The 20,224-nt window shown below is 38.0% G+C and overlaps 3 protein-coding genes and 1 long non-coding RNA gene across 8 annotated transcripts; 2 read left to right on the top strand and 2 right to left on the bottom strand.

Annotated features, from left to right (window-relative positions):
- Positions 1 to 663: 663 nt before the first annotated feature.
- On the top strand, positions 664 to 2,609 carry LOC110755450 (Protein kinase superfamily protein). The gene has a single exon (XM_088255693.1). The coding sequence runs from the start codon at positions 1,178 to 1,180 to the stop codon at positions 2,483 to 2,485; it is 1,308 nt and encodes a 435-aa protein (XP_088111819.1). The 5' UTR covers positions 664 to 1,177; the 3' UTR covers positions 2,486 to 2,609.
- Positions 2,610 to 3,691: 1,082 nt separating this feature from the next.
- Positions 3,692 to 10,869, bottom strand: LOC110755406 (uncharacterized). 5 transcript variants are annotated; one of them, XM_088254079.1, is made up of 10 exons: positions 10,659 to 10,869; positions 8,640 to 8,728; positions 7,696 to 8,537; positions 6,928 to 7,209; positions 6,786 to 6,842; positions 6,260 to 6,363; positions 5,878 to 5,964; positions 5,590 to 5,775; positions 4,363 to 4,603; positions 3,692 to 4,017 (listed from the first exon to the last, which is right to left on the bottom strand). In XM_088254079.1, the coding sequence occupies exons 3-7, from the start codon at positions 8,344 to 8,346 to the stop codon at positions 5,910 to 5,912; spliced, it is 1,149 nt and encodes a 382-aa protein (XP_088110205.1). In that variant the 5' UTR covers positions 8,347 to 8,537; positions 8,640 to 8,728; positions 10,659 to 10,869; the 3' UTR covers positions 3,692 to 4,017; positions 4,363 to 4,603; positions 5,590 to 5,775; positions 5,878 to 5,909. The 5 variants fall into 5 exon arrangements, with proteins under 5 accessions (XP_088110205.1, XP_088110206.1, XP_088110204.1 ...); XM_088254080.1 differs by having other exon boundaries at positions 5,590 to 5,683; XM_088254078.1 differs by having other exon boundaries at positions 5,590 to 5,964.
- Positions 10,870 to 12,011: 1,142 nt separating this feature from the next.
- Positions 12,012 to 13,197, top strand: LOC110755403 (uncharacterized). The gene is made up of 3 exons (XR_002526479.2): positions 12,012 to 12,217; positions 12,721 to 12,919; positions 13,062 to 13,197. It is a non-coding gene; the product is annotated as an uncharacterized LOC110755403 (long non-coding RNA).
- Positions 12,591 to 17,883, bottom strand: LOC110755402 (electron transporter, putative (Protein of unknown function, DUF547)). The gene is made up of 10 exons (XM_021956597.2): positions 17,467 to 17,883; positions 17,234 to 17,284; positions 16,049 to 16,168; positions 15,195 to 15,641; positions 14,410 to 14,852; positions 13,830 to 13,929; positions 13,566 to 13,625; positions 13,282 to 13,371; positions 13,084 to 13,200; positions 12,591 to 12,979 (listed from the first exon to the last, which is right to left on the bottom strand). Exons 1-10 carry the CDS (start codon positions 17,869 to 17,871, stop codon positions 12,668 to 12,670), a joined length of 2,145 nt encoding a protein of 714 aa, XP_021812289.2. The 5' UTR covers positions 17,872 to 17,883; the 3' UTR covers positions 12,591 to 12,667.
- Positions 17,884 to 20,224: the final 2,341 nt, after the last annotated feature.

Below are 20,224 nucleotides of genomic sequence, written 5' to 3'. Positions count from 1 at the left end.
CTTTGAAAAGTTAATAAAAATAAATAAATCAAATCAAATTTTCAACTCCACCTTTAATATTGTGTCAAGGTTGGTGGGTGTTGATAATAGAGGCCAAATTGTCCTTCAATTTTAAAGATTTATTTGTCTGATTAACCCACATGTGGGTCCTTATTCCATATAACATCACTTCAATTAAAATCCATGACAGTCTTGTTGGTCGTAGCTGTATTGTTGTGATGGTGGTGTCGCAGAAGTGAAGCCGCCAGTACTGCTAAGGGGCTGATTAGAATATTAATATGGTAGGGTAAGGTTATGAAGTTGAAAAGACATAAAGAAGATGAAGAGGTTTTTTTTTTTTGTTAAAATTTTTGTGTTTTTAACTTGGAGTTTATGGTATTTGGTTGAATTAATAACTAAAGGGTATTTTAGGAATAATGGTGAGTGAAAAGGTAGGATTTTATTTTTTCAAATTTACATAATAGATGAGAAAATAAAGTGAATTGAAAAATAGAACATATGGGTGGAAATAGCAGCGCTCTATATATATATATATATATAGTCTTAATTGACCAATATACTTTTATTTTTTTTAAATTGAGACCCTACTATTCTTTTCCCCCTCTCACTTTCTATCCTCGTTGACAAGAATATAATGATATCCCCATTCATCAATTTTCAATGACATAGACACGTGGGCAAAATCAGTAAAGAAAACTCAACTCCAGTCTAGTGGCTCGCGCCAATTCATATCGTTGCGGGCTAGAGGACGGTGACAATAAACATTTACCCAAGATTTGAGTCCGAATTTCCCTCCCACAAATAATCTTGTTGACCGACCCCAGAGAGCACCGGGAAGGAGCCGTAGGCATATTAAAAACATCTAAAAACAGACCACGCAACGAAAGCGAAAAGTCCTCAACACTTCACGTTGCACATACTCACTCACCACGCTCGCTCATGTTGAACCTCTGCCTTCCTTTCCTGCCATAAAAACACAACATAATACTTGAAGCCCTCACTACTAACATGCGCCGCCGTGCCTGGCGCACAATAGAAATGAGCCATTCACATCATACTTTTACTAATTCGCTTCCGCAGCTACCCTGCGTTGAAGTTGAACCCCCACTCCTTAAATTAAATGTCCCCAAAATCCTAACAATTAAATAAATGAACCCAATTTCTGCCCACCCACCATATGTGCAAATCCAAAATGTCAGTCGACGCCACCCAGCCCATCGCCACTCCTCGGCGCACCCCGCGCACCCCGCAATTGGCTCAACCCACCGCCTCTTCCTTCGAGCCCTCAGCCTCCGACACCCTAAGCGGCCGCTACACTTCCACCTCAAGCTACAAGCTCTCCTCCCAGTCCCAAGCCTCCACCTCTTCATCGTCAACCTCTCTCTCTACCCTCAAAGACTCCCTCCCCGTCCCCGAAAACCCAATCCTCTACGACTACTCCGAGCTCTGCGCCGCCACCAACAACTTCCTCTCCAAGCGCTTCAACCCCACCCCCTCCTCCTCCTCCTCCACCCCCTCCTGGCGCTGCACCCTCCGCGGCAAGGACGCCGTCATTTTCCAACGCAAATTCCGCGTTAAGCTCTCCACCCCGGAGCTCAGGCAACGGCTCTCCACTCTCTGCCGCAGCCACCACACCTCCATCACCAAGCTCCTCGGCGCCTGCGTCTCCAGCGACTACGCCTTCTTAGTCTACGAGTTCGTCAGCGGCGCCAGCCTGGCAGCCTGCCTCCGGAACCCGAACAACCCGAATTACACGGTCCTGTCCACGTGGACCTTCCGGATGCAGATCGCCACGGATCTCGCGCAGGGGCTGGACTACATCCACAACAGCACGGGCCTCAACGTCAATCTGGTCCACAACCACATCAAAAGCGGCAGCGTTTTGGTCACCGAGCCCCATTTCAACGCCCGCCTCTGCCATTTCGGGGCGGCCCAGCTCTGCGGCGAGACCGATTCGTACACCCATCTCGACCCGAATCCAAAATCCCGATCCGAAATCGAGGTCGTCGAAGGCCCCGACCCGAAATTGAACCGTACCAGCAGCCGGAAGAACCAGTTCGAAGGGGTGAGAGGGTACATGTCGCCGGAGTTTCAGGCCTCCGGCGTCGCGACGCAGAAGTCTGACGTGTACGCATTCGGCATCGTGCTCTTGGAGCTCCTGTCGGGGCAAGAGCCTTTCAAGTACAGGTTTGATAAAACGATGGGTGATTTTATCAGAACCTCGGTGGTCGACTCGGCCCAGGCTGCGATTCGGCATGGTGGTCTGAGGACTTGGGTGGATAGCAGGCTCAAGGATTCGTTTCCCGTGGAAGTGGCTGAGAAGTTAACACGTTTGGCTCTGGAGTGCGTACACGTGGACCCGGATCAACGGCCCAGCATGGGACGCGTGTCGGGGAAAATCTCCAAGCTATATTTGGAGTCGAAGTTTTGGTCCGACAACATGAGAGTTCCTACCGGTATTTCGGTCTCGCTCGGGCCGAGATGATCCTTGTCATTTTGATAAAACAACAATTTTTAATTTTTAATTTTGTAATTAGGGTTCGAATTTGAGAGCGACATAACTGGTTGTTTTTATATTTTTATAATAACATAAGTGGTTATTTGGAACAGAGTTATAATGACAGCAGTTGGCATTTTTGCTGTTCTCACATATATCGTAATCTTATGGCGGTCAAGGTGGCGTGCCAATAAAAGAAATAGAAAATAAACAGTTGAGGAAATCTGGGTGGATTTTTGTTTATATGCAAATATTTTAATTTGGAATTGGATGTGTGACAAAATCATTTTGTTTTGTATGGTAGGTGCGCATGAATATTGCTTCTAAACAAACCAAATTGATCTTTTTCACAACCAAAATCTGTTAGAATAAACAGAAATAGAAACCCTCATGTCATCGGATTTTGGTGAATGTGTTTTGGGTGTAAAGACAAACAAGTTTGAAATAAACTCTGGCAAATATAATGACTCTTCCTTACTATTTAGGTATATTTAATTATTATGAATAAATGACGTTATGAATCAGAGAATTTAAGAATAAGAAAATTGGAATTGGATCAATTCTCTTCCAATTCCTAGTTTCGAGAGAGAAAGTCATAAAAATCACAAAGAAGCAAGAAAATTACAATATCCATTCCTTATATTAAGTCGGTAATTTGAGTGACTGAAGTTTACAGAACCGCAATCCCATTTGGGAAGGTTGATATTTGAGTGGACTGAAGTTTTACAACATTAAAAAGTCAAAGGACAGCTAAAAGGGAATCCATAAAAAGTCCAAAGTCAAAAGGCAAAACATCACAAGTAAGTTGGTAACCCATATTGTGACTTTTTGACCTAAATAATATAGAGTAAATTATACTAAATAATATTGTGATATAAAATAATATGACACCACTTGGAATTTTTGTTGCTCAAATTCAAATATATCTGAATCATATGGCAGTCAGGGCAACAGTTGTGGAAAGATTGGATGGATTAAGATTTTTGTTTTAAATGCAAAATTTTAATTTGGAATTAGATGTCACGAGATCAGTTTGTTTTGTATGGTAGGAACATACTCCCAAGTAAAGCAAATTGATCTCTTTCGCTTCCTAAATTAAATCTGTCCAAAAAAAAAAAGAAGAAGTTAGGTTCATGTTTATACTAGAAGAATTTGTTAAGCCGCAAGAGCGCAAGAGATTGCCGAGAACAAAAGTTTAACAACGCATCAAAGTTAGCATTACATGGCCTATTTGCAATCAAGTATTTCAGGCTCAAATATAAATTCTAAAGTGGGCAGATAACCCAAATAATACACAGAGGCTCTTATACTCATTCGGTTTTGCTCTGACCCTTTTAACAGCAGTTGAGAGGGGGGCCGTGCATTACTCTTGGTGGTTGAAAACGAAGACATTGCATGAGTATTACGAGCGGACCTTTTTTCGCCTTGGATATGGATAGATGACGGCCAAACTCCCTAACGCGCTGCAAAACAGATTCTGGAACGTGATCGGATGCTCGCTTGCTTATATCTCTCTTAATCTGCATGACAAAGAAATAGAAGAATGATATATCCACCCATCAAGCAAACAATTTAAAAAAACTCACTTCAAATAAGAAGCTTTATTTCAGAAGATATTGCCAGTCTAGTTCACTAGTTACATAATGCTCTTATATGTCGACAGGGCAACAATTCCACAAGACACTACAGTAGGACAAATGCAAAGCGAGAACCGCAACATGCTTAGAGATTATAAATTGATAAAAGATATCTTGACATGCCAAAGAAAATCAGCTTTGAAGATTGCTCAGGCGCGACAGTGAGCATGTAAAATATCTGCTCATGATGTTAAAATACAAATCAGGTAAAAGTAATTTCAACCAAACCTTTCTCTCTTTCTTCATTTCACTCCATTTCCAACTCCACACTGAGAAACACCTTCAAAACTTCATCACTTGAGAAGAAGTCCAAGATGTATAAAGCTTTGTCTATTTGCTAACTTTTTGAGTATTTCTCCTCGAGACACTCTCATCTTCAGAAATCTCCTCTCGTGACTTTGCTAGAGAATACTCAATCTCAAGTTTCTCACTGGATCCTGGGAGTCTGGTCCTTGCAATCCTCAGAGTTCTGGACATACAATACCGATAAATGCATTATAAACAAGACAAATACTTCCTGCGTGTACAACACTTTGTATTAGAGTTCCAAAAGGTATTACGGTATTGCTCTCCCCGAGATGATCATGCAACAATTATTAATTTTTAATATTTAATTTTGTAATTAGGGTTCGAATTTGAGAGTGACATAATTGGTTCTTTCTTTTTTTTATAATATCATAACTGGTTAGTTGGAACATATTAAACAATGAAGGTATAATGACAGCAGTTGGAATTTTGTTGTTCACATATATCTTAATCTTATGGCAGTCAAGGCGGCACGCCATTAAAAGAAATAAAATAAAATAAAGAAAACAGTTGAGGAAATCTGGATGGATTGAGATTTTTGTTTTTATGGGAATATTTTAATTTGGAATTAGGTGTGACAAGATTATTTTGTATTGTAGAGTAGGTGCACTTGAATATTGCTCCTAAACAAAGCAAAAATAAACAACAAAACCTCAAGCTGGATATCATCAACAGCCACAGGATGCAAATGTAAAAGTTGAAACAAAATGAAATTGGTCATTTTTCATCAGATTTTGGTGAATGTGTTTTGGGTGTATAGGCAAATAAGTCTGAAATAAACTCTAGCAAGCAACATGACTCAGCTGGAAATTTCTTTTCTTCCTTACTATTTAGGGCATATTTCTATTGTGCCTTATTATTTAGGGCATGTTTACTTACGAGGAATAGATGAAGCTATGAATCGAAGAACTTAGGAATAAGAGAATTGGAATTGGATCAATTACTCTTCCAATTCCTAGTTTTGCGGGTATTGAATTACGGATTTTAACATGAAACCCACAAAAGTTTTGATTTCTTACATTTAGTAAACGCAGGGGAGGGAAGGGAAAGTCATGAAAAACACAGGGAAGCAAGAAAATTCCATTACCCATTCTTGATAAGTAAACATGCTATTGAAGAATGAAGATTCAGAGACAAAAAGTTGCTCACATTATTGCAGCAAATTCCTTGGATGCAAAAAGTTGACTCCAAGCATTGTAGTTGGCCAGTTCTATCGCGGTATCGTGGTATCTTTGAAAATATCCTATCATTTGTGTTAAGGGAAAAAAAAACCATTGTAGTAGAGCCGCAATCACACTTTGAAGGTTGATATTTGAGTGGATTGAAGTTTTACAACTTTGGAAAGTCAAAGGATAAAGAAAATCCATTAAAAAGTCAAAAGCCAAAGGCCAAAACAACACAAGTAAGCAGGTAAATTGCCAAGTTGGTAACCCATACCGCAATAATAAGCGCTGACCAAATGACAACGACTACTTGAGATAAGGATGAGAAAAAGATGTATACAGAACTCTCTTTCCCTGTTGACTGTTGATCAATAAACTAAAAAATTGATCAAATAATCGGCATGACCTAAATAATATAATGTCATGTTAAATGGGTTAAGGAATTCATCTAAACACAAGAATTATACAAAATTGATTGAGCTAGATGTCAAAGGGCTCAACCCTTCATTTATTTTCTTTTTCAGTTTCACTACAAAAGAACTCACATGTATTGTGGAGTTCACTGAGGTTTCTAGAAATCTATTTTCTCTGAGGGGGGCAGTGCATTACACTCGTTGGTTGCAAAAGAAGACATAGCAAGAGTATTACAAGCGGACCTTTTTCGCCTTGGATATGGATAAATGACAGCCAACTCCCTAACGCGCTGCAAAACAAATTCTGGTACATGATCGGATGCTTGCTTGCTTATGTCTCTCTTAATCTGCATGATAAAGAAATAGAAGAATGAAATATCTACCCTTCAAGCTCACAATAGGAGTTCTGGTCTACCAAATTCCAACTCTTAATTATATTCATCATACTAAATAATCCAAAAGGCTCTCTTCAAATAAGAAGCTTTATTTCAAAAGATATTGCCAGTACTAGTTCACTAGTTGCATAACGCTCTTATATGTCAACAAGACAATAACTCCACAAGATACTACACTGAGAACAAATGCAAAGCGAGAACCACAACATGTTTAGAGATTATAAGGTAATTTATATAGATAAGAATCAGATAACAGATATCTTGAAATGCCAAACCAAATCTGCTTTAAAGATGCTCAGGGGTCACACTGATCATGTAAAATATCTGCTCACGATGTTAAAATAGAGATAAAGTAAAAGTAATTTCAACCCAACCTTTCTCTCTTTCTGCAACTGAGTGCAGCTAGCTTTTAACAAATTACGCCATTTGTCCTGAAAAGCCAAAAAGATTAAATCATTTCTGATCCCAAAGAGTATATGTTGGGAGAAATAACAATAAAAAAATGCCATGAACTACCTTAATATCAACAGCTGTTCGATGTGAACATGAAGAAAACAGTAATCTCTTCATTTCACTCCATCTTCCAACTCCACACTGAGAAACACCTTCAATTAACTTCATCACTTCAGAAGAAGTCCAAGATGTATAATGCTTTATCTGTTTGCTACCTTTTTGAGTACTTCTCCTCAAGACACACTCATCTTCAGAAATCTCCTCTCGTGATTTTGCTGCAGAATACTCAATCTCAAGTTTCTCACTGGATCTTAGGAGTCTGTGGTCCTTGCAATCCTCAGAGTTCTGGACATAAATTACCGATAAATGCATTATAAACATGACAAATACTTTCCTTCATGTACAACACTTTGTATAACTCAAATTCAAATGGACACGGATGGTCATTGACTTTATTGTTTTAATGTGTTTCTTTTAGATGATAAGGAAAAATCTTGGTAAAATGCAGAATGTGCAAAATGCATTGAAAGCAGCTGTTTTTACTTAGGAGAACACATGTCACTTCTAATTTTTGAAAAGAAAAACAGACTAGGCAATCCATAATCTTGTAGTATCCACACAAAAAATTAAACTTTATTACAAAGGTGGCACAATAAGTTGATTATCTTTTTTTAATCTTCACTTGTCATACTTTTCATCAGCAGTTTGATTATAGAAGAGACAAGAATCTGATAGCTCATTAGGTAATGTAAAATAAGGTAAACAGATTTACATTGGACGATCTACAAGGAACCAATTATATACCAAATGACAAATTCAAATGTTCCTTACCAGAGATGAGTTATGTTCCTCTAACTGGCCCGTTTCCACTGGAAGGCCAAATGGAACTTGAATACAACCTACTTCATAAGATTTATCTTGACAAAGCAATGTTTCTTCCTGAGTCTCCTTCTGCCTATTATTTTTGTCAGATCTAACATGCAGAAAGCTGTTCTTGGACCTCTTACAAGCCACTCCACATTTTCTACTATAAAACTTTGATTTAGACTCTGCTAATTCTTCAATGTATCTCCTGGGAGGCCTTCGTGATCTCTTTTGCATGGCAAATGCTCCTGCTTTATCCCTTTCATCCGACGAGCATAGTTCAATTTCACTAACCCTAGAATTTGAGGTCTTCAAAGATTCATGGTCAGCAAGCTTCTTCCGTTTTACCAGCAGATCTCTAGACATACTTTCATCACTTAGTGATCCTTTGATTGTGCCAGAATCCCTTCCAAAGAACTCAATGCTAGACGAGAGAACAGTTTTTCCTTCATTTTTTTTGGACATTAGACCACATTCTGCGAGGTTTGAACCACTTTCTAACTCAAAAAAATTCTGCAAACCAGGTGAAGTACTGTGCTTCGGCCACTGCTTGTCTATTACTGGTATTTCATGTCTGAACATGTTCCTAAAGGCCAATTGTCGTTCTTGTACTGACATATGATCAAGCAAAAGAGAACTGCGGTTATCCTTGTATCCAAGCCTTGGAGTGCTCTCACAAGACAAATCTGAAATCTCAGCACCACAGTATTCTTTATAGACACCTGGGGAGTGGCTTTCTAAACCAGCATTTTGCAGACAGGAGTCTGGACCACCTTCTGATTTGAAGACTTTATCAGAATGTTTGGCTTCTGCAGGAAGGAGGAAAAGAGGAAACTTCTATTGAAATTTGAGGGGAGAAATAAGTATCTTGATGAAACTAATTTATTTGTTGGGAAGGATTCCAAAAATACCTAGATATTCTTGACAAGTTGGAGACTAATTCTTCCATGGCAGACTGCATTGTCCGTTCCTTGGAACATTCCATCAAGAAGCTACAACACTATCACAACCAACAGACATAGAAAAAGAAGGGATAAAAATCAGATAGCACTATAGTGACAAAGTTGAGCGTTGGATAAATCATTCCAATCACAAGAGAAATAAGAACGAGACTTGACAGATTTTACATACAGTTCAAGAAATCTTCCTCTCTCTTCATGCAGTACTGCACTACTATAATTTTACCCCAGGAGGCCATGTAATCATTCAGACTTGAGTTTACATCAATCACATGGCATGCATTGTTGGGACTTGGGAGTACAATCTTTCAGAGTTGGCTGGCTAACAAATGAGATAATTTACCAACACCAGTGTTTTAAAGCGCAAAAGCCTAAAGTACGGGGTTCTATGCCCTGCAAGGTGAGGTGTATGCTTTTCGGACTCAAATTTTTATAAATAAAAAAACATAAAAGATATAATATAGTTTTAAAAAAAAGGGAATCACTTGTCATTCAATCATAAGAAAAACATATAATATAAGTAATTACTTGACACTTTTATTGTACGATTTTTCTCTCAACCGTAAAATCTCTCTCAACTTGGTATGTGCGTGTGTGTGTGTGTGTGTGTGTTTGTGCATATGTTTGTACTTATAAGTAAGAGAGAGATTACCACTATCAAGTTTTATCTTATTGGACTCAATATTGCCTGAGATTTCTTCATTATTGAACCACTTTTGAGATTTCAATGGGTAAAAGTCAAGAACACTACCAAGCAAATCGTTGTCACATTCAGGTTCTACAAAGAGTTGCTCCAAGTCTACAGTTTTAACTTTTGAGGAAGTGAAAATGGGTACATATGGGTCCAACTAAAAAAACAACGGATATTTTCATGGGGAAACATCACCATGGTGAACTTTCCAATTATTTGGGAAGAAAACTAAGATTTAAGAAAGATTATTGGAAATGAAATCATATTTCGGTTTATATTCAATGCTTGGAGTCATTAATCAGAATATTCAACTCAACTCCAAGAGATGTACTATACGTATGGTTGACTCTTAGGAATGTTTGCAATCCCATCATCAGTTTCCAAAATGTCCTCCAACGACGCACATCCAATGTGGTCTGGAATTTTCTTTTTACTTGCCTATAAACAATTCAAGTTTAAAATCCAAATGGAATGAAAAATTAGGCACTAAATCTTAATATACAGGAAAAAGGTTGCTAGAAGGTAGAGACCCCAAACCATTCTGTAAAAACAATTGTCTTCTTCAAATCACTCACAAGTACGCTGTTCTTTTTATGCGTATAAGGTAGCAGGACAGAAAAATCTCATTCAGCAAGAGGCTACTCAAGCATTACATAAGAATGAATAGTTGAGTTGTGTTTAACACAGGCATTTCTAGAGGCGAAAAACTATATTCGCATAATCTCGCATTCACATCACTCCCATCAAAGGAAATGAACAGACATCACAGACTAAAACTAGCAGCAACAACTTTTTCCTCTCTCTTTTGGGTTGTCTTTGGTGGGGAGAATTTTCACCATCAAGTAAATCACAATAGGATCATTCAGTCATAACAGGAAACCAAACCCGCATTAAGGAAATGTCACTTTGTTACTTTCAAGTTTCAAACAATTAACAACACAAAGCAAATTGCACCAAATAAAAAGCAATGCACAACCTGACAACCATGCAATTAACCTCATACCATGCATCCACTGAATCCCAATACACCAATTTAGACAATAATCATATACTTCTCCAAATATTTTGACTTAATATAAGCAACCCCCAAGAACCATAAAGGCCCAAACATAATAAACAAATTGTATACACAATAAGAGCTGTGAAATGCATGTAGGACCAGAAAAGCAGTACCATATTAACTACTAATAACAGTGAGAAGAAGAAAAATAATAATAATAATAATAATAAAAAGGAAAATGGGTTGTGTGGAATTGCCAAGAAAGGTAAAGAGAAATTACCTCAACCTCATATAAAGGCTCACAAGGACCCAAAAGCTTATTTTGGAACAGAGAGAGAATGGTAGAGAAAGGAAAGTAGAATCGTAATGTTAGAACCAGTGAAGGGCAACGGATTTGAAATGCATTAGAAAGTTGAAATGGAATGGAGTCCGGTGGGTGACAGCAGAGTAACACAGCATTGGTCAATTTCTTTTCTTTTCTTTTCTTTTCTTTTTTCTTGAGGAAAAACAGAACATTGGTATTTCGCCATCGCCTGTGAGCGAATGACGGCGTTAGTAGCTCGTTGCTATTGCTGGGTTATATGTATTGCTTAATAGACGGTCCGCCGTATGAAACGTAAACGGAACTGTCAAGTAATTGTACCCAACGTTCTGTTTGGCCTGCTTTTATAATGAAAGTCCTTTTTTGGAGACCGCGATTTTCCAAAAAGCACTTTTAAGTGTTTTTGCACTCGAATAAATTTCGACGCGCTCCATGAAGGAAGTATCAAGCCGCCCCTCAAAAACTGCCCCAACTAATTTGAGAGGTTTTGTTCGATTTTTACACAAAAAAGTCTAATCCTGAAAAGAATGGAACCAAATCGCAATTAATTTGGTTGGATTCAATTATGTAAAGAGTATAGTCGTGCAGCAATACTCTTTTTTATTAAAAATATCCCCGGTATAGCCGGTCGGCTATACTATTTTTTAATGTAGTTTAGCCGACCGGCTATACTATTTATTTTTTGAAAAAAAGGCCTGGCGCCTTCTTTGCCACGTGTAACAACCGTATAGCCGATGGGCTATACTGTTTTTTTTATAATACAAACTGTAGTACAGCCGCGCGGCTATACTATTTATAAAATAACATAAAAAGGACCCACCTGGGGCCTAGCGCCCATTTCGCCACGTGTACTTTTTTATATTAAAAACCCAGGTAAAGCCGGGCGGCTATACTATTTATATTTTTGAAAAAAACCCGCCAGGGCCTAGCGCGCTTAGCCACGTGTCAAAAACACCGTGTATAGCCGCGCGGCTATACTATTTTTTATAAATAAAAACACCGAGTATAGCCGCACGGCTAGACTATTTTAAAAAAGGGACCCGCCTAGAGCTTACCGCCTAGCGCCCGCTTTGCCACGTGCGGCTATGCGATTTTTATTATAAAAAATCCGAGTATAGCCGCTCGGCTATACGATTTATAAAATATAAAAAAGGACCCGCCTGGCGCTCATTTCGCCACGTGTCAAAAATAGTATAGCCGCTCGGCGATACTATGTTCTATATAAAAAAAACCCCGAGTATAGCCGGCTATACCATTTATAATACTATTTATTAATTCCAGTAATATTTTATTATTGGTTAACCAAACACCTTTCCCAGTTTGCCAAATTGCCATATCTCTCTCTTTCTCTCTGAATCAATAAAGCCATGGCTTTACTTGCAGCAGAGCTTCTTCTTCTTCTTTCACCACCGGGTTCGATACGGGTGAGACTCATTGACTCACTGAGAAGCTGAAGATGATGATGCGGAATATAGCTGCTTCTGCTTCTTTTTGTTGCAGCAGCAGGAGATGGAGAGGTATGCCTCCACTGTTGTTTTCGCCAACAATTACTTTGCTCTCTTTCACTCTCAACCTTCTAAACCTATCAAATCTACAAGAACCCAACTAGAGCAGGCAGTGAGAAACTCACCCAAAATCGCAACTGTTGAGGATGCTCTCACTTTGTTTGATAGAATGCTTCAAAAGCTTCCTCTGCCTTCACTTGTTCGTTTCACTCAAATCTTGACTCAAGTTGCGAAATTGAAACATTATTCGGCAGTCATCTCATTGTATAACCAAATGGGTGCGTCGGGAATCCTGATGTTTATACTCTAACCATTCTCATAAATTGTTATTGTCATTTGAGCCAAATAAGGTTTAGTTTATCTGTATTGGGAAAATTCTTCAAACTTGGTCTTGAACCAAATGCATCTTTTATTCACATACGCACATGGTATAAATGGTAAGTGGACACCAAATCAAGAAAATTACATGGCCAACAAATACTGAAACTCAAAATCATATGGCATTTTCTCAACAGTGGCAGAAATCTTGGCACTGCTAATTTGGCCCCTGAAGCAATCCACCATTGATTTTCTCAACGACCCAGATGTTGGCAACTGGTGGCAAACCCACTGAACGAGTGAGTCCACATCCCCAGCAAAATCAAGCATGTTCCCAAGCAGCAATTCTGGGAACACAATTTTCTTTGTGCTGGTCACCACAATTGATGCTTGCAGGTACTCCAACTTTGATTTCTCCAGCTCAGCTACAACACCTTCAGCTGTGTATATTCTCACCTGAAAAATTAATGCAACTTTTAGTTCTGAAAATTCTTTAGCATTAACATTCAGCACATAATGAAATGCAATGCAATGGCAGAACATTTCATATGAAGTTTTACCGCTGGAGAAGAACGTGTTCCACAGCACAGAGCAAATGTGGCATTAGGATCCATGGACTCGAGACCATAGAGTTGCCGAACACCGGCTTTATCGTCTTTCTCTTCATTCCGAAGAAACTGTGAAAAAATTTCATGATGGGAGATCATACTGATTTAGAATACATGTTCGATTCATATAGGACGAGTCATAATATTTACCTCTTTCATAGTGGAAGGTGGTGGCTTCCTCAGAATATAATGCTCTATGGCTTCAGCATTTAAAGTCTTACCTCCTATGTTCAGGGTTGCCTGAAATCAAACCATTATTTGTTATGCCTAAGATTATTACAAGGAATTGAAGGGTGACAGGACAACAAGTACATGTTTCTGGTACTTCACTTCAATAATCTTATCATCGTGAAACAAGTAGTTGTTCTGCAATGAACTACTGCCTACTGTAATGTCTAGCAATTTGATGCCTTTAGTTGAAGTTTGGGGCTTACCTTGCTTATTAATGTGAGTAATTTTTCGGTGGAAGCCGGCACTCCATAATGAAGAAAACCCTGAAAATAGAAAAATTTATGTCAATCCAACATGAGAAAGCTTGGCCAGACCATGGATAAATAAACTCTGCATTGCTATTTTGATGGGTGCCTTGCAAAAATTGGTTAGTTCTTGGATGCTCTCAAAGTGCACTTGAGGCTGGACATCTCTCAAATGAAAAGAAATAAGCAGAAGGAAAAAGAAGAAAGCTTTGTTGTATATACATGCAAAATACAAGCATTGTACATGTTGATCCAGAATGCCAGCTTCTGTTGGTATGTCAAGGACCCCAAATCCACCACCTGAAGATCGTTCATCAATACCCTGTGGTGCACAAGTACAACATATCGAGAAAAGTTACGATCACAACATAACAATCTGAGCAAGGTAGGGATTGTTAGACAATCACTAGTCCCAAAAGCTTAAGCTATAAGAGAACGGGTTAACAATGTATATCAATTTTACACCCTCCCTCACGTGCAGACTATAGGCCCATCCTACATGTGGAGAGGCAGACCAACAAAGAAGTGGAGAACATGAGAACATGAATCGAACTTAGGACCACTTGCAAAGAATGTTTTGATATCATATTAGGCAACCACTAGCCCCAAAAATTTAAGATGTCAGAGAATAGGCCAACAATGTATATCAAACTTACAATGATTTTAGTATCCTAGTTTAGATTATGACACTCGAAATTGAGTATTTTATAATATTTACACTATAGAAGTGGGAGGGCCAGAATCTAAATTGGGAGTGCTAAAATCACCGTCATACTATAGAAGACAATTAATTCAAACATACCTTAACTTTCTTATCAAAGGAATGGAATTGGAGGCAGAAATGGATTTTGGGTCCATAGAGATTGAGGTGAAAATGACCAAGTTCTTGTAAGGGCCAATGTCCCTAGGAATTGAGTCTTCCACATTGAAGATGCCATAAGGGTCTTGTTGCCTTGATTCCTTTTGTAACAAAACTAGGCTTGACTTTGAGTTTGAGGTGGTGTCATCCCTGAAGCTTCTTGAAGTTATAGAAGAGTTCAAGGACCTGGAAATGGGGCCTGATTTCTCCAATTCCATTGTTCTGGTTGTTCTGAGCAGCCTAACATATATGAAGTTGAGACACTTCATAATTTCTTCAGAGAGCCTGTTTGGTTGCCAATTCTGGATGTTCTCTTCTAATTGTGTTGGAATTGGTACAGATTTTGGTGGGAGTTCTGAAAAAATCCCTGGATTACGTTCTTTTAGCTGAAAAAAAGAAGAAGAAAAAAAAACATTAATTGGTTGGTGATAATCACCAGATCAGAGTTGTAATACTCTACTAATGCATACCTTACAGCAATAATCATTAAAAATGTACATGAAATTTGGAAATTATATGATACAATAACTAAAATCACAACGAATTTTTTGATGTTACGGTCATACACAATTTCCCTCTCACAATATAGATAGATATGTATGGACTATGAACTATAAACAGTAAGATTCACATGCATATTATTAGAGAGATGTTGTATATAAACCGCGAGTATAATAATTTTTCTAGAAAACAAAATTAAAAATAGAAAGAAAAGGAACTTGTCATACCTTGGGTGATGGATATCTTGGAGCTCGCGAGGGTGAGGATGCCCTCAATATTCCATTTTTTCTAGGAACCTTATTCTGAAATTTAACCTCATCGCAGAAATAATTTTCTTTCTGATCAGCAATTCCTCTCAAGCTTCCAATTTTCTCATTTAGGCTGAGGTCGTTCAGATTATCATAATCACCATTTATAGCTTTACTTATGAAATGCAATGCCTTGGTTTCGTACCCCATCCTCTCACCTTTAATGTTCATGGGGCTTGGCATGGCTATATATGATGCACGGGCAACGGGGGTACTTATTAGGTTTTCATGTTGCCATTGCTTCGATTTTGCTTCCTTAGTAGCTTCTTCTTCATGCTTCAGCCCAAGTTGAAGTTGGCAGATTTGGTCTTCGAGTCGAGCAATTTCTCCTTCGACCATTGCTAGCTCTGCCAAAAGCTCCTTTATCTGCGTTCTCATAGAGAGTAATATGTTTACTCTATTATGAACAAATAATGTTACTAGTAGAATTATGATGATAATGATTGTACTACATTTCTCCCTTATCGAGCACATAAGCTTAAAATACACAGTCTAACATATTATCTTACCAGACTGTGAATTAGGACCGTCAATTATATGAAATCATATTTGAATGCTAGGATGAATTTAGAGTCTAACAATAGTATAGCATTGCCAAAATAACTTTGTAACAATTGTCTAATTTTGATAAGAACTTTGTATAATTGAACTAAAACATCATACCTTACGTGAATTCATTTCTCATAAGGTGCCTTCAAAAAATACAGTGCATGCGTTTTCATAATTTCTATATGTACTGTACACAAGTGTAACAAGAAAAGGCAGAAGAGTACCTTGGGAGGAAGGAATCTTGGGAAAGAAATAGCAGAACCAGTAGTTTTCTGACTATAGGCATGATCCAAAACCTCATGTACTTTCTCTTCTTGATTCAGCATTCTTTGAAGCAAAGAAACCTACCAAATAGAAACTTGTTACTGTCAATGTCACTCTCTCATCTACACCTAGAGGGTAGTTTGTTTGTATTTGAATGAATATGCGTTGTACCTTCATATCAAAGAAACAAAGAAAAAAAAAAATTATCACCTTGTAATTTATGCATGTACATTCTTCATTATCTAATGGGTCCCAATTTCTGATGCCAATTTGGTGAAACAATATGATAGGGAGAGTACTTTTTATATTCAAATTAATAAATTAGAAGATTAGGCGAGATTAGTTATTCAGTGTAGGTCACAGGATGCAAACATTCATCCTCAATCTCTAAGGAAAGATGACCTACACTTCGGGGAGCCCCCATCCCCATATATTATTAATAAACAAAAAATATATATATATAGAAGAACTTGCAAGCACATACCTTAGAGCTAGCTAGAAAGAAGAATAAATTTGGCTCCAAAAGAGAACAAAAAGAGCACCAATCCTAACAAAGGGAAAAAGAGAAGAAAACCGATGTGCTGGCAGAGACTGGTGATGGAGAATTAAGAAGCATGGTTCCTTGACACTTCAAAAGTCACACTTCGATGGTTTCCTTGACATAGAAGTGAATGATGTCTCTAAATTGGTCTTGGGAATCCAATTTGATCAGTACAATTATATCATCTTTAAAGATGAAGATGGTCTTCCAGTTGAAAGAAACCAGAGGTTTGAAAGATTAACCATGAAACCTTGATGAAGCATAAATGCTACATAGTTAACAAGGACGCCTAAAAATGACATGTTGATAAATTATTGTCCATTCGTTGGGCCATGCTTCTGCACTATCAATTTTAGTCACTTTTTTCATTGATCCTAGTTATACCAACATAGACCAGGGAGGGGAGCCCATCACCCTATGATTGCCAAATTTTCTGGGCTTCGAGCTGGCCGGTGATATTGGCACTCCCAGTTTATCATCCGGCACTCCTATTACGTGTATATATATATATAATTGTAAAATGCTCACTTGGAGTGTCAGTAGCTAAACTAGTAGTGCAAGAATCACTACTCTTATTTGTTTCAAGAGAAGAAGTACTACATACCTCTCTTTCAAGCTCCTCTCTCCTTCGCTGCCCACTAAGCCTCTTTTTCCGCTGCATTAGTAAGTAAAGGATATCATATGTGTGCATAACAAATTGATCATATAAATTAGCTACAAGGAGTCCATGTCCATATTAACCAAAATAAAATTTGGCGTATAATAATATTGGAATTAATATGTAACATTTCTAACAACATGATCAAGAGTGTCATCATAGACTCAAATGGAACTCACAATTTCCGATGGAGTGCGAACGGACAAGTCGCTGGGGCTCGCCATGAACAAAACCCCAGTGCAGCTACGCTTCAGCCAACTCCAACGCCTAGAATGAGAAGCAACATAAAGCCAAGAGGGTATGATATTGGTGAGGTTTTGAATTTGTCCAGAGTGTTGGTGTGAGAAGGACTTAAGCTTCGTGCCAAAGCAAGGGTGGCAGCTGCTGCTGCTTCTGGATGTTGAATTTGTTGTTGACGTTTGATTTGAAGGATGTAAAATATTATGGGGTGTTGAGGAGGAAGATGAGAGAGAGCTTTCAAGGTGATGATGATGATGATGATGATGATGATGAGGAGGAGGAGGAGGAGGAGGAGGTTGGATTTGGTATTGGGATAACCGTTGATGTTTTGGGTGGGGCATCATGCAGAGAAAATTAGAGGGGGTGGAGTGAGACGTACGTGGGCTTTGGTCTTGGCGTAGCTTGCAATTCTGGCTTTGGGGTTAAGCGGTTATACCTTACTAACAAGACCATAATGATAGAAGCTTGTATAATTTAGGGATAAAAAATTCACAATGATCATTCATCAATTGCCTTTTGCTTTGTACTTTCACCGTATCTACCAGGACGGATTTTCTCAATACATAATTTTATGGGTTTTTTAAAAATCGCCTATTGAGGACCTATCGTCAAATTTTTCAAAATCCAAATTTCCGTCCAAATTAAGAGTAAATTCGTAATTTTATACAAAAATTGAAAAAAGAGAAAATAAAAACCTCACCTACCTCAGACCCCAAAAAAAAAAAAACCTCACCTACCTAAAATTAAACATGTAAAATAAAATAAAACAACATTAAAAAAAAATTAAAAGGAAGAAGAAATATTTAACATTTAAAATAAAAATAAATATTAGAAATTATCTTCTTCTTTTGTTTTTAAGAAGAAAAAAAAAATCACCTCAACCTCCCCATCCCCTCCCCCTCCTCCTTCCCTTCCCCTCCTTCCCTTCCCCTCCTTCCCATTCGTCTCCCCCACCCTCCACCTCTGATCTCTCTTGCACGCATATGGAGAGGGTAGCTTTTATGGTATGGAATATTAATGATAATGTAAATGATCATATTACCACAAATTGAGGTAATGAAATTCCTAGAGGGCACTTCCTCTTCCATGAAATGGCCATTTCTATTAGGCTTCTGCAGGATAATCAATGTGATTGGTGTTTAATAATGGAGATCAAACAATCAACCATCTTGCTAATTAATATGTAAGATGAAATAATTATATTGTACTTCGTGATTATTATGGGGAAATCAATATTCTTGTTTATCGATCTTCAATGTGTTCTCCACTTCATAAACTCAAATTGATGAACAACTTGTTTAATACAAAAACAAACATTGGCGGATCAAATTGGATTGTTCTTTGGGATTTTGGAATTGGTTGTTAGAATCTCGTGCTTAGTACAGCATGAGATTAGAGTATTATAGTTGAAGGATTTGTGCGTCTACATGAAACTTGTCTCAATTATTTTTTTAATTTATTTGTAAGCAATTCGGTTATTTTTCTTTTTTTTTCATTTTTTTTAAGACCGTTCTTATTGAGAGGGGCAATAATATACTAAACTCACACACACTACACGGATGCTAGGACTCGAATTCAGGATCTTTCCTAGATGAGTAATTGCTCCAAACCACTACAATAATGGTCCTTTGCATTCAGTTAGTTTTAAAACCATTAAAAAGGGAATAGTCTGGTTAAATCTCACATCCTCAAATTGACGAGTTTGAAACTTAACTAAGGTACTAAAGTTTCTCCTGAAAGCATACTCATGGTTCAAGCTTAAAGAAACATCATTAGTACTTATTACATGCTTTGCTTTGCTGCTCGCTTAAGAATGCTTTTACCACAGAAGGATTATTACAGCAGTTGAAGCAAAACGTAGATAAGAATTAAGACATCACTATGACAAAAGTGACTTTAGGCATCAGTAAACTCGAAACTGATGTTGTTAGTCTCTAAGGCATCAGTTGTATAAATAATAGGACCATAGGTCACTACCAATGCTTGGCAATCCTTGCCGATGCCTTTAATATGAAAATAGCATTGGTCGATATAAAAACTGAGGTCATAAATCTTTCAGGTTTTTTTTTAGTAAAAGTTTAAGGACCGATGCCTTTGACCCATGTCAACTCCCCCAAAAGAATTAAGACAGTAAATAGTGGGTTTTTTTTTTAAATAAACCAAAGGATTAGGCGAGATTAACTCCTCAGTATCGGTCATCGGATGCGCAACATCCACCACCCTCAAAGAGGGGACCAACACTCTGCCCCCCGCCCGTCCCCTTGATCATAATTTATTAATAAGAAACAAAAACATAAAAGAACAACAGGGGGGACCGAACCAAACCCTGCGGAAGAGAAAGACAATGACAGAAATGCACAACAACATGCTGACCTAAGAGACCAAAACTCTGAAAGAGTAAACAAAAGAAACTAGGAGAACCGGTAATTAGGCATGCCCAGCCAGTCCCGCTGACAAAAAGGAAAAATAAAAGAAAGTGCAGTATCCCACCAAATTAAACCAGACAGTAAATAGTGGGTTAAATTGTGCCAACTGAGGTTTGCAATTGCATGTCATCACAATTGTGAACTGACATCTCACACCCTGACCCTTTTTTTTTTCTTCCTGCAAACAAAACTAGGAACGCATATAATCCTGAAGAGAAAAATAAATAAATAGTTAGATGATACGAAAAAGATTTTTTTTTTTTTAAGTTCC

This window comes from Prunus avium, chromosome 6 (genome assembly GCF_965620075.1).
Source record: "Prunus avium chromosome 6, drPruAviu1.hap1.1, whole genome shotgun sequence".
Lineage (NCBI taxonomy): Eukaryota > Viridiplantae > Streptophyta > Magnoliopsida > Rosales > Rosaceae > Prunus > Prunus avium.
Note: the sequence above shows the minus strand (reverse complement) of the source record. Positions and strands in the feature narration are given on the sequence as shown.